This window comes from Denticeps clupeoides, chromosome 12 (assembly GCF_900700375.1).
Source record: "Denticeps clupeoides chromosome 12, fDenClu1.1, whole genome shotgun sequence".
Classification (NCBI taxonomy): Eukaryota; Metazoa; Chordata; class Actinopteri; order Clupeiformes; family Denticipitidae; genus Denticeps; species Denticeps clupeoides.
The window spans coordinates 7,587,206-7,602,044 of NC_041718.1; the positions used below are offsets into that span (position 1 = coordinate 7,587,206).

Genomic DNA, 14,839 nt, shown 5'->3' on the forward strand with positions numbered 1-14,839 from the left:
GGTTTCTGACTGGCCCTGATCCATTCTTGCAGACAGACATTTCGGGCTGCCTCTAAATGTACCTGCAGCCAAACACACACTTACAATAATGTCTGCACCCAAGTCTGAAACACAATTCAATTAAAGCTCCCATCATTAACAGCTCCATAATGAGTCTGACTCACAAACTAATGATGTTGTTTATGAGATGCATAGTGTAAGAGGGAGCAGTTTTAATATAAGAGAAAGTGCTATTAAATTTCATGACTAGTCCAGTCTCATCAACTTGTCTGAAAAGTGATGGCTAGATTTTGATTATGATATCATAGAATTACAATTTTCATTATATAATTTTGGTGCAAATTATGATTTTCTAAGTCTATTGGACTACTTCCCTTGATTTTGCCATCGTTGGTGGTTTCACCTGTGACCCATAATGTTTCCCAAATATTTTCATGACCATTTACGTTGGTAGATTCTCACTGAAGGCATCAAAACTATGAATGAACACATGTGGAGTTATGTACTTAACAAAAAAAAGTGAAATAACTGAAAACATGTTTTATATTCTAGTTTCTTTGCTCTGATTACTGCTTTGCACACTCTTGGCATTCTCTCGATGAGCTTCAAGAGGTCGTCACCTGAAATGGTTTTCCCAAAGTCTTGAAGGAGTTCCCAGAGGTGTTTAGCACTTGTTGGCCCCTTTACCTTCACTCTGCGGTCCAGCTCACCCCAAACCATCTCGACTGGGTTTAGGTCCGGTGACTGTGGAGGCCGGATCTCCACTTTTTGTTAAGTACATAACTCCACATGTGTCCATTCTACCAATCTACCAACGTAAATGGTCATGAAAATAAAGAAAACACATTGAATGAGAAGGTGTGTCCAAACTTTTGGCCTGTACTGTGTGTGTGTGTGTGTGTGTGTGTGTATTTATATTATATATATATTCTTTATTTATGATATATTTAAAAATGAAAAAATGATAATAAAAGAAATGAAGTTCCCTGGTCTTGTCTTCCCTAATTGGCCTGATTGCTTTCATCTGATTTATTCTGCATGTAAACTGCTTGCCCTCTTTATCTAAATTCTGGATTCTACCTGTCATAAATACATAATACATGATTTACCTATTATTTTGCCCATTGTGCCATTCCCTCACTATCACGAAAATAAAGCATGTGTGCCTCATTCGCTTCACCTCAAAACGTTACCATGCTTTTCAATTTTCATACAAGCAAAAGTACCTTGCACATGTTCAAATGTTCCGACACCAACAGTAGGCTGCCGTCTTTTCTGCTGCATCACACTGCGACAGACGTTAAATAAAACTGGAAGGTAAAACTGGGTCTTGTCAAAGTCCGGTCTGTCGACTCAATATCATTCTCCCCGTAAGACCTCCATTGCATGGTATTCATTACATTAACCACAAAAACCTCCAAAAACGAGATGCAGGTCACAGACTTCCACCATACGAGTGAGTCTGATGAGAACACAAAGCAGTGTCGGTTCAACCTAAGCCCTTCTGACAAGAAAGGTGTATACTCTACCATGAGTAGCTATAAGGTACTGTGTGAGAGGTGAGTTCTTTTTCCCCTTTCACTGTCAGAAGGACGCATATTCCCAGAAGCCTTAGTCGGTTTGAAATTCCAGGGGCCATATTTCTCTTTCGGATTGCTGCCGGTAAGCTGAGGGGATGTCTGGGAGAGAAAAATGGATTCAGCCGTGATTCACAACAGAAGCCCCGAACCCGCCCAAAACTCATCTTTCTCAGTGTCAGTGTGTTATTCTCCCTCATCCCATAAACAGCAGCCATACACTGCACCGCGCATCCCTGTCAAAAGATCTGAGCCGTGTACAGACTGTAGATCTTAGTGAAGAAGAACTAACGCACAAAAAGGGCTTCTAAAATTGAAAAATGTTAGTTATCAAAAATGACAAAAGATTAGTACTTGGTTACTGAGGTTAGGTTATACTGGTTCGGGTTTAGTTAAGTTGGTTGTTTAGCATTGTTGTAACATTATAGTTTTTGATGACGTGGAATTTCGATTCAGATGTGATGTTCTATTTCACATGAACACAACATCTGAGGAAAAAAAAGAAAATTTAGCTGTGTTCCAAACTAGTCAAACCACACATCCTGGAAATATGGGAAATAACTAGTCCGTGTCCTCCCAATGTCTGCAAAAAGCAAGGGCACACGCCAGCACACAACTCGTCCCATCCATTTAAGAAGGAGAGAAAAATCCAGGCCTCATCCTTCTTCCCAAAGGAGAAGGCTGCTGGGCCATCAGACATATGGTCAAGACTCCAGCAGATGGAGGAGTTATGGAGTGAGGGATCATGCGGGGAAACAGGTGCTTTGGATGAGTGTGAGTGCGGATGAGAGATGGCGTGGGGCGGCTGGGGGAGGTGGTGAGCTGCGGGGAAAAAAATGGGAGCGTTGGAAACGAGGGGGCGCAGCCAGGAGGCTTGATTCATGTGAGATTCGTTATAGATTATGTGTGTGTGTGTATTTGGCATTCAAATTAGCGCAGTGGTGACACAATGGGCAACTGGCTGATGCTGAATGTGTGTGTGTGTGTGTGTGTGTGAGAGAGAGAGAGAGAGAGAGAGAGAGAGAGAGAGAGGAAGCTACATTTGTCTCTGTGCATGACACAGAAGTAGGATGCAGCCAATTATCTCAGGTTTCTTAACACTGTTAGTACAGCACCAAACAAACTAAGACACAATACATACATACATACATACAATCAAGCATAATCCCATAATGTAAACAAATAATGTGTGGAACGTTTTTTCTTTTCAGTAAAATATTATTAGAAGCACGCATGGATTATATACTAGGTTGGGACGTAAGAGAAATGATGGCACAGACCACGAATACATCTCCAAAAACAAGAGAGTACTTCCTCAGAAGGCGGCTGCTGCATTATACGCACGGAATAAATTATTAAATATATTTATGGAAATGAAGTTCATCCCTCAGCGACGAGAAAAACGGAGCGTGTGGTGCACCCCGCACGCTCCGTTCTTTTCAGGAGCCCCGGCATCAGTTGTCCGACGCGCACTCCGCTCAAGAGAGCTGTGTGCTTCTGCAGGATCATGCTGGGTTTTTGTCCACTTGTGAGCCCACGGAAGCATGAAGGCAACAACCGTGGGGGGGTCTGGTGATGAAGGATGAAACCTTCGCTGGAGGAGCAAGGGCCGTGCCAGAAATAGCACATTAAAACATGTTTATGAGCCTGTCACGGGTTACATAAGGCTTGAATGAACGGAGCGCCTTGTGGAGCGTGTCTGAGGCTGCGCTGAGCGGGAACAGACCTGGCATCACTCACGTAACCCAGCCCGCGTCTCTGATGTCTGCCACCTCCGACTGATGCGCTGGATAATTAAGGTGCACCGTTGGCACCCCGGTGTGTTCGGATATTCCGAGGTGGATGATCTGAAGAGCCGGGTGGCTTTTATACAGTGGTGCTTGCTCACATGCTGTGTGTTTGCTCAATTTGGGGGTGATCCAGCCAAAAAGGGCACATCATTTTGTAAAAGGGGTGTAGTGGATGGTGTGTTTCACTCGGGGCAATAATATATTGTTTTTGCATCATCATAAGGAATATAGAGCACTCATGAATAATTTATTTATCCATTATCTACTCCTGTAGACGAGTAAGCGCTGATCTTTTATTACATTTTAAAGCTTTTACAAACCTAATACTGTACGTTGACCTGAACAGTTTCCAACAAATGAATATATTTTCACAGACTATTGATTGCATAATTCTTTCAATCGTCAGACAAAGCTTAATATAGTCCACTTGTAGATTTAAAATGAGAATAGCTTACTTGTTGTGAGCTAATGGAGGGCTGGCTGTATTGCGATATTAATTAGTGGTATTTTAATTTCACTGCAGTGACAATCTGCATGGTCACATGGCTGTCACTAATAAAAACAGGTGAGACGCTGCTGCACAGGGGCCTTCAAAGCGTTGTGTTAATTATCGGAGCCGCCACGTATCAAGGACTGCTGAAGGAGGGGTGTGTGCGTGTGTGTGTGGTGTTGCAGAATAACACAGTTATAACACAATTATAAGCCATTAGGCATTTAAAACTGCCAAGTGATACCATGGGCCAAATGAATGATTTAAAGAAACTGCATCAGGGTCAGAGGCCAAAAGGGCAGGACCCTGTGTGCCACATGGGGATTTTCTGTACTCGTATCTGTAGTCTGCTGAGAAAAAAACACACCCCCACTACACCACTGTGACAAAATTATGCCTCCTGTTTGGTTTGATCACTTCCAAAATGTCAGCACTCCAGAGGAAACACACAGTCTGTGAGAAAGGCCCCCGCCCGGCTCTGCCAACGTGGCTTCAAATCCTCCACCTTACAATATCAAACCACAACACGGTGCAGCCTCATCAATCAGAGATGCATGCTGGGTAAAGCTGTGCGTCTCTATAGGCTCTGATATCGTACCTTTTTATTTATTGTATGATGTTATAACACAAACCAAACCACTGGGACAAGGCCCCGTTTCGTACACATCATACATCAACTGCAGTTCTTTCACGTGCTTCTCACGCATCCACATTTCTGAAATACAGACCATGCATTATTCATACGTGAGTTCTCGCCGGCTCTGCGTGGACCGTGTGTTTGACGTGGTGTCGTTTCCGTACACAGCCCAGACATCGGCGGGCCCTGGCACGTGTCTTTTTCACTTCTTTCAGACAAATAAGACACGACGTCTCCACCGCTGCGGCCGAGCTCGTGTTCATACGTTCAACCCTGACTGACAATTTGTCAAACGGCCGCAATCAATTATCTCCCCCGCGCTACCCTCCGCCAGGCCATTCTCTTATTAGGTGAACGAAACGTCGCTTCCTCTCCTGCAGAGATGAAGTGTAATTAAAAATCTATACGCTGTTGTTATGACATACAGGCAGCTGGGCATCAGTGCAGGGTGTATCTTGTACTCGGTGAAGCATGAAAACACACACACACACACACACACATCGTGTCTAACACTGAGTCATTCACTGACCTGTGAGGAACATACACACACAGCTAGTAGGGTGATGTTGTAAAAGCCATAAATATTACATTACGGCACAGTCCCGTGTACGTGAAGTAAATGTAAATAACACGCTGCTGTGACGCACACAAGGCAGTATAGTGGAGTACTATGTGTGTGTGTGTGTGTGTGTGTGTGTGTGTGTGTGTGTGAGTGAGTGCATGGGAGCTAGTGGGTGCAATAATTTGTACATTAGACTCACTCGACTCACCATAGACTGGCTTAATTACTCGCTCGTTTAAACAGCCATGTTGCCCAGCAGATCAATGCTAACTAGGCCAAATGTTGTTCTGAAGTTTGTGGCCAACAGCACAAGAATAATGGCGGAGAAAATCTGAGACTTAATCTGGGCTAATTAGACACAAAGATCTACAACTCCCCACAGCTCTAAGAACTTCTCTCATCTGGTCATGCAAGGAAATTAAGCGTTGCTACCAGATGTCAGCTTACATGCAATATACTGCTATCATCACTTTTCTCACAACCAAAAAATATGCAGCCGTGGGCAAAGGAATTAGTCATCTCAGGTAATCTCAGGAAACATTTTTTGATAGTTTTGTCAGTTTTCGTGGTGTATTGATGTATAATTACAAGCATTTTCCGATCACTTCAGCCTTATGGCACGGCGCTCCATCAAGCTGGAAAAGGCATCGTTCTTCACCAAACTGATCTTGGACGGTTGGGACAAGTCTCTGTTGGAGGATGTTTTGGCACAATTCTTTATTCATGGCTGTGAGTGAGGCCCCTCCCTTGGCTGAGAAGCAGCCCCACACATGAATGGTCTCAGGATGCTTTACTGTTGGCACGAGACGGGACTGATGGTAGCACTGACTGTTTTTCTTGGAGAGAAGTGGCTTCTTTGCTGCCTTTCTTGACGCCAGGCCATCCTCCTGAAGTCTTGGCCTCACTGTGTGTGCAGATGCACTCACACCTGCCTGCTGCCATTCCTCAGCAAGCTCTGCACCCCAATTCCCCAGCTGGATCATCTCTAGGAGACGGTCTTGGCACTTGCTGCACTTTCATGGACGCCCTGAAGCCTTCTTCACAACACTCTCTCCTTGAAGTTTTTGATGATCCAAAATAATCCAGGATAACGCAATGATGACTGCACGTGTTACCTTGCAGGGAACCATGGTTAACAGAGGAAGAACAATGATTTCAAGCATCACCCTCCTTTTAAAGCGTCCAGTCTGCTATTCTAACTCAATCAGCAGGACAGAATGATCTCCAGCCTTGTGCTGGTCAACACTCTCACTTGTGTTGTGGAGGATCACTGCAATGATCTCAGCAGGTCCTTCTGTGGCAGGGCTGAAATGCAGGGGAAATGTGTTTTGGAGATTCACTTAATTTAAGTGCAAATTCATCTGATCAGTCTTCATAACATTCTGGAGTATATGCAATTTGCCACAATAAAAACAGAAGCAGCAAACTTGGTGAAAAACGGTATCTCAAAACATCGGATTCTGAGTACACGGGGACACATTTTGATGCATGCTAGGGCCATGCGCAGACATTTTGTGTGGTTCACAGCAAGTCCCATTCTTTTATCTATTTATTTTTCATCATCTATTTATATTTCCCAAACGGAAGGGATGCAGTGGTATTGTCATAGGATCAGAGGTGTGGCAGAGATATTCTGAAGTTATTATTCTGCTATTTTTATTATTGTTTTTCCCGAAAGGCCGAAGGGGCAGGTCCTTGAGCGCCACCTGGGGTCTATCTGTAATTTAGTAGCAGTAAATTAGCCAGTACTGTCAGCCTCGGTCTGTACTCCCCATTTCTGCTCCTACCCACAATTCAATGGGAGTCTTGTAACAGTGTCACATTGCTTCACACCTCCAAGGCTGTGAGTTCAAATCTCGACTTGGATCTTGTGTGTGCAGAGTTTGCATGCTCTCCTCGTGCTTCCATGGGTTTCCTCTGGGTTCTCTCATTTCCTCCTGCCATCCGATGCAATGCACACTAGGTGGATTGGTGAGACTAAATTGACTGCAGGTGAGAGTGTGTGAATGAATGGTGTGTGTCTGCACCATGTTGCGAGATGGTGACCTGCCCGACACCCAGCGTCTCCGATATCCACAAGCCTGTTTAACAGGACAAAGTTGTTAAGGATAATGAAAGAGTGAGTCCTGTTTTAGGGTGAAACAGAGAATAAATTAAGGGTTTCTAGACATAAAAAGACAGACAAGGAAAAATCTAGACCAAAGGTTTGTAACTTGGAACACCTCTGACTTCAACTCTTCATTGCAGCCATTGTTTGGTTATGGTTAGATGGTCGCCAAATATAGCACGCGGCAGAAGGGAAGCACAGAAGGTTGGGATGCACGCGTGGTGTCTAGGGGATTCCTCCAGGAACAGGGTTGAAACCCCCTGGCCTCGATAATATGTAAGCAAAAGGCTAAAAAATGGTTCCAGGACACAAAAAATGCAAAAACCAAACAGATTAGGACATACAAAATTCTGGAGACGCAGGGACCCCCCCAGAGATCTACTCCTAATGCGCCTGTAATCCATGTTCACACATCAGCCCTGCGACATGCATCCGAAAAGACCCAAGCACTCAGTGGCGGGCCTTGTTCCCCTAAAAAGTTTTTGCAAGACCATCTGCAGGATCTTGTCGATGTTATTTGGAAGCCCTCACTCACGGTGGATAAGCGCTGGATCTTTTCATCGTAACGCAGGCCAAAAGATTTGGGCATCTCTACCAAAATAGTTGTGTGCTGCCAACACTGGCTGAGAGCAAAAGCGATAGCAGACGACACCACAAGAAATCACTGTGTACAGTGTCTCAGCTACAATCTAAAAAAAGGACAGCATGCACTCTAAACAAAATAAAGATTTTTTTTTGTCCGACCAGGAAAAATATAGAATATTGTAACCTGACAAAATGCTATTTTTGGAAATACTAAAAGAATGAGAACATCCCTTTGAAGGATGTGCACATGTGGGTTGGATCATTTGCATCATCGTGTTATTTTTATATGCAACAAAAGCCATCGTTACGTCGGGGCAAGTCGGGCCGAACGTGACTGCACTGCACAATGCAGCGGCGGAACAGCTAACCGCTCACCCCAGATCATGTTCAAGGCTATCCGCCTATCTCGCTGTCTCGCTGATTGATAGCATCTGGCTGTCATGCTCAGAGCCGGAGATAAGAGAGTAAAAAAAAAAAAAAAAAAGCAGGAAGAGGAAAGGAGAGAGGGCAGAGAGTGGCAAGGAGTGGGACAGAGCGATGCGGTGTAGTAGCGGGAGCAGCGCAGTTCTACCGAGCTGATTAAAATATCATCTCCACCACCGCTGAGAGCATTAGGCCCATATCCAATCCCATTATGCTTTTTTTTTTTTTTTGGTCTTTCTCGCTTGCTCCCCTCGCCTTCCCCTCTTATAAGGACTCTTAAAGACAAAGATCAATCTCACACACACACTCACACACACACACACACACACACACAACTGGACTGAAATAACCATCTCAACACAAACACCGTATTGATTACAAAAGCAAAAAGCTCCTGTGTGATCAATAGAGAAGGAGATGCGCACACGCCTCTCATCACGTCGGCCTTTCCAGACGCTGTCAGACACATCAGTGTGACTGATGGGAAGAGGGACGTCTGTTCGGGACAGCGGGCTCAGCACATGAGAGCACGCCGTGGACGGGGTAGCTTGTGGACTCTGTCATGAAGGCCTTTACATGGAAGAACTGCTCACAGCTAACGCAGAGGAGAATGGGAAATACTGTGTTCTGTTTTTCTTATAAGCAGCATGTCACTACAATGGCCACAGATACTATTCTACTATGCCCATTTCCACTAATACACTCAGTATTATTACACAAATTAGGGACATTTTTTAACATAGTCCGGTTCATATAAAACATCAGATTTTAAAATTCCAAAGGATCTCACATAATTTCATCCCGCTCCGAATATGACCTTAAACTGAAACCTGATATGCAATTGTAATGTGGTTATATCCATAATCCTACCTTTAAGCTCAATAAGTTATGCAAAAAAATACACAATGATGACAATACAAAGGCAAAAAAGAGTGCTTTAAACACCAGTAGCAGATATCAGAGCTGCAGACTGAATACTAATCGTAATCACAATGCTGACTCAATATGCTAATCTTGATGTCGCAATTATTGTAATAGACTTATGTACTAATTACACTGAAAAGTTCAAGAAGCTATTTTTTCCCTGACAGCGCTTCTAAAATTGGGCTACTAATGCTAAAATTAGACAAATATATGACAGGGAACTAATCTGAGCCCAAAGTGAGTGGATCTGCCATTTTGACCACTTGCAGAAAATACATTTCAACATCATTAATCTCATCATTAATCATAATCACACAGGTATCTTCAGAACCACACATTTACACACGCACACTCTCAAACTGTAATAAGCAAAAGGTTCGGGGCAGAGAATCCTGTGTATCCAATCACCTATATGGTCTGCAAAGGTTTTGTTGTTGTTGTAGTATGCCACTCTGGTAAGAGGCATCAGTGAAAGGGCTCTCAAGATTACAGAGAAAACTGCCGGCTGGGAAAGGCTAAATGTCAGTTTAGAAAAAAAAAAGCAGTGTCAACCGTGTACATTTTCCCGGCAAACTGCAGGAATATTTATAGATCTTAGAGCTAACTGCTGATCATAGTCCGCTTGTCATATATTGATGATCACATGCTGCCTCATCTCAAGCAAAAACACCCTCTTTTCTGCAGATTTCATGGGAGCTGAGAAGGGTGTTGGGAACAAGTGATGAGGGAAAAGTGCAGAAGCGGGTGACAACACTAGAAAAAGTCCAGAGAGCTGCATCAGTTCTCCTGTGGGTATCGGGGGTGAGACCCTAATGCAGAAGCAGCCTGTTCACCAGTTCACACCATCTGTAGACAGTACAGCCAGGAAAAGAAAACAATATGGACAGCTAGTTGGATAGATGGAACAAATATTGTTCTCACTGGTTGGTATTTGTGCCTAAGACTTTTGCACACTAATGTAGTGTAATGTAGACAGACAGACAGACAGACAGACAGACAGACAGACAGACAGATAGACAGATAGATAGATAGATAGATAGATAGATAGATAGATAGATAGATAGATAGATAGATAGATAGATAGATAGATAGATAGATAGATAGTTCTTGTGTTTTGCTACCCCGCTGGGGTTTACGTAATGTGGAACAATTGCATCCAATTCTCAAGAACAATGGTGCTGATGATGCATTTAAATGAAAGTCCAAGATGCCGTGCATGTGTGTGTGTGTGTGTGTGTGTGTGTGTGTGAGAAGCACATTAGGTGCTGAACTGATGACAGATTATGCTGTATTGATGTTGTACACTGAATTAAATCTGGTCAAGATCAAATTCTTTGCATTCCAACCATTTTTTACATATATAATAATATATAAATATGACGCTGTATATTTAGGAGATGTCTGCATCATGTTCCTGTGTTGGTCTTCACCTCTCCTCCGCCCTCTGACTGCCCCTCAGTCCCCCGAGGGAGGGAGAGGTGTGCAGTGGATGGCGGGATGACTGAGAGAGTTGATTTGTAAGGACCACGCCCCTTTCACCTCCCCCACAGCACAATCCTCATCATCAATAAGGACCTGCTGCTGGAGTCAAAAGTCAGGAGAAGCCGAATGAACCATTTGGCATTGCTTCCACAAATATATGCTCTCTCTCTCTCTCTCTCTCTCTCTCTCTGTGTGTGTTCATGCATGTGTGATGTTGTGTGAATGAGGAGATATTATTTATCTTGTCTTGTTCCATCTAAATCCCAGTCAGATTGGCATCCGTTTCACGTTTCACTGCACTGTAACTTGCATAACAACTGTTAATTATATTAGTAAAGCTACAATTATTCATCTCTTTCAGCTCATGACTCTGCCTTTTTCTTATCCGCTATATTAATATTAATTTGGAAGAATGCGGATACACTCGGACTTTCGTCCCAGTCTCTATCCGGACCCCTTTGACAAGGGGAAGCCCACGGGACTAATAAAGAAAGAAATAAACAGAACACGGCCTTTTTAAATAAAAGATGAGAAGTTGCTCTGAAGGGGAGGGGGGCTGCCCGTGAATTATGGATAAAAAAAAAAAACCCCAGCAGAAACCCCCTCAGCTCCGGTCATCCCAGCCCCACTGATAATCACAATACGAATATGAATATTGATGGTATGGCATTGCAACGGATGTAAAAAAAAAAAAAAAAAAAAAAAACAGGAACCGGTGTGCTGATCGGGTCCGGCTCCAGCACCACATTCTGACAATAGTCTAAAATAATAATAATAAATATATATATATATATATATGAATGTATGTATTAAAAAAAGCAACTGACCGCACAGCAGCTGCATCCAGGCGCACGTCTTGTAGACGGTGGCGGTGTTGCAGAAGAAGAAGAGCGCCATGCAGGCGATGCAGCTGAGGATCAGCACCATGGACAGCAGCACGAAGAAGGAGGCCGCCTTGAAGGCGCCGGAGGGGATGGAGCTGAAGTCGGAGAAGGTGCCGTGGCAGGTGAGCTCCCGGTTGGAGCTGCCGTCGCCCACGCAGTAGTGGAAGAGGCCGAAGTAGCCGGCGTGCGGCGTGTTCACGCTGTCCCCGATCCAGTAGGGCTGGATGAAGACCACCACGTTGATGATGGCGAAGCAGATGGTGAAGATGGCCCACAGGACCCCGATGGCGCGCGAGTTCCGCATGTAATTGTCGTGGTAGATCTTCGAGGCTTCTTGCGAAGGCAGCATTTTCGACCCGGATTTTTTTCCCTTCCTCTGCTGTTTAAAAAAAAAAAATCCCGTATCACCTCCTGTCTTCCTCAAAAGATCTAGATGTACACGAGAACAAGCATCTGTCGTAAAAATGTCTCCGTCTCAATTAATCTGGGATTCATTCAGGTAGCGATGGGGGGGGGGGGACGTGATCCAGCGCAACGGTGGGTACCAAAACCCCGTCCGATTCCTCTCCTCTTCCTCCTCCTCCTCCTCCTCCTCCTCTTCCTCTCACTGTGCACGGGAGCGGTGGAGGCGACCAGGATCACATAGCAGAATAGCCGCTGGAGCACTGGCGCGTCCCCGCTCGCCTCCCATCCGAGGACGGGGAGGTGCCGGCGATCGAGCCGCGGTCCGGCGGAGGGCGTCCGAGATCCGCTCGACTGCGTCGGTTTATCACTTCGGCTGTTTTTTTTTCTTTTTCTGCTTAATTCTAAATCATCTGCCTCCCGTGTTCCGTTCTCTCCGAGCGCGCTCCGAAATGTGAGCGGGGGTTCTCCCAACCACCCCCATCCTCCGCTCCCCAGCACCCATCCTCACCATGAAAAAAGAGGGGAAGGTCCCCTCTTTCAATCGCGTGGACTCGACTTCATCTTCCAATGCACCACATTGCAAAGAAAACGATTCGATCGTGTATCTGTGAAGGTTCTCGGTCATCCAGATCGTGGTTATCTAAAAATAAAAAAAATATTCCAATAGCAACTGGACCTGTCTCGGTTCCTTGACAACGTTGGACCGTTCCATTCCAGAGGGCTTCCTCAAGTCTGACATCTGTCTCAGGTGGTCTCATGAAAGCCAGGTGACCCACAGGTGACCTTCAAGATTCCACAGGGTTCATAAACCTGCTACTCCTACCAGTCAGTCAGACTCTGGAATGGAAGGGCGAAATGTTGTCAATGATCCATAAGAAGTCCAGTTGCCAGTGAAAGAACTGAAATGATTAAGATATTTGATCATGTGAGAATTTGATTTGCTGCCAAATTGCAGTTGAGCAACTTACTAAAATCATTAGTAAATTAAGTAAATGCAAAGGAATTATGACAGCCTCAATCAAATGAATCATGTGGAACCGAGGTTATTCAATAAAGCAAATAAAAACGTGGATTTTTTGTTAATTTCATAATGCCTTTTTTGTATGGTTTTAAATTTGCAATATGGTTAACTTAACTTAACGTTAACTCCACTATTTAAATGTGGTGAAATCAACTGGTATAATCATGCCTATACATAACATATACTCTATTTTTTATCATTGACAAACAAACAAAATAAGTATGACACAACCTACATAGCGAGAGGAGAGGAAACTTTCAGAGTTCACCTTTTTCAACAGATACAGTACAGGCCAAAAGTTTGGACTCACCTTCTTATTCAATGTGTTTTCTTTATTTTCATGACCATTTACATGGTAGATTCTCACTGAAGGCATCAAAACTATGAATGAACACATGGAGTTATGTACTTAACAAAAAAAAAGGTGAAGTACAAAAGCATTTTTTTTTCTTCATACTTAAGTATATAAATGTCATTATGTCAATAGTATATGTCTAATGTTCTGCTCTCCTGTCATAATTTGCAATCTCAGTTTTAAGTGAAAGTACTCCAATGACAGTTTTGGATCTATGGAATGTTATTACTTACTCTGCAGTAATTGCAAGGAATTCCTATTGGGGGGAAGGAGGCTATGAAATAGCAGGATTTGAGAACGGCCAAAGATTGGTTTATTTTCACCGGACAGAGTTAGACCTGGGTGTGTGGAGAGCCATGAGGCTTAAAAGCCCAAAACATCCCAGGCTTTGGTATTCAAAGCCAAATGTCAACGCTTTGAAGTCATCATCCTCCCATTTCTAATCTGTGACATGTGTCCACCTCCTGTGACTCAGAGTCTGTCCAGTGAAACGTGATCAGGGTTGAAAAACACATATTCTTGGGCATACAGGCCCATATTGAAAAAGCATGATCCCTTGTCAGAAGAATTATTCCCCAGAATGCAGCGCTGTTGTCATCTGCTGTAAACCTTGAAAAAAAGTGGCTTAATGTTGTTTGAGAAGAGAATTTTTCAATTACATAAAACCAACAAAACACATTATACGTAATTATTTAAACTTCGATGTCCTTCATTTGCTCCCTGAAGCAGTGTTAATCTAAACCTTCTAATGGAGGCTATCAATTTTATTCAATCACATTACGTTTCATTCTGAAAGAGAGTAATTCAATTGTGTTGTAATTCGAGAGTTATGACAGTTGGATTTGCCTAATTTATGAATGATTGTTACTGTGTATCTGGCTACAGTGGCTTACAAAGTGCTGCATGGTAACAGGTCAGGACATTCTAACATCCATTTCAAAGATGTCGGATGTGGTAGGCGTGGCTTAGTCATTCATCTCCAAGGGTCAGCACACACTTCAACATGAGATCAGATCACGTAAAAAATAAAAGGGAAAAACCAGTCACTGGCTATGTGGTGGAGCCAGTAATTCACCAAACCCCACCCACACATGGAGTCCTAAAATGACAGGAAATAACAAAATGAAAGAAGAAAATGATGACCTCAATGTCATCGTCCGCTGTTGGACATTGTGGTGAAGAGGCAAAATCCTGACAAGCACGGTGTCACGCCCAGGAGCTGGCAACACAGATCATATATCATACAGAAGAAGTGTCTCCTTCTCCTTCAGCTGCCACATTTGTCCCCATGTGTTTCTGGCCATAGATAACATCTAACATGCCTGACCACATGAAGACATCCAATGTGCTTCAAATGTTTTTATTTGACCATTACCTGTTAGGCAGACTCTGGGGACCTCACAGTTGGACTGATGCAAGGACAACCCTGACTGTTGAGCTCAATGTTACATTGTACAAGCCTAATTACAAATATAGGAGATACGGTGTTGGACCCTCATCTCTCTTCCTGGCTTCCTGGACAGACATTTGTGGGAGAGCAAAGACAGCGTGTGGTCCTGGAGACTCCCTTAAACATCAGCAGTCGGTTTATGCCATA

General features: G+C 43.7%; 1 protein-coding gene across 3 annotated transcripts in view; it reads right to left on the reverse strand.

Moving 5' to 3' along the window:
• Positions 1–12,671, reverse strand: part of lhfpl4a (LHFPL tetraspan subfamily member 4a) — a 30,781-nt gene extending 18,110 nt beyond the window's left edge. The window contains exon 1 of one of the 3 annotated variants that reach the window (XM_028999102.1): positions 11,405–12,671. In XM_028999102.1, coding sequence (XP_028854935.1) covers positions 11,405–11,810 — 406 coding nt within the window. In that variant the 5' untranslated portion in view covers positions 11,811–12,671. The remainder of the gene's footprint in view (positions 1–11,404) is intronic. The other 2 variants (XM_028999103.1, XM_028999104.1) reach the window with 2 other exon arrangements.
• Between the last annotated feature and the right edge of the window lie 2,168 nt (positions 12,672–14,839).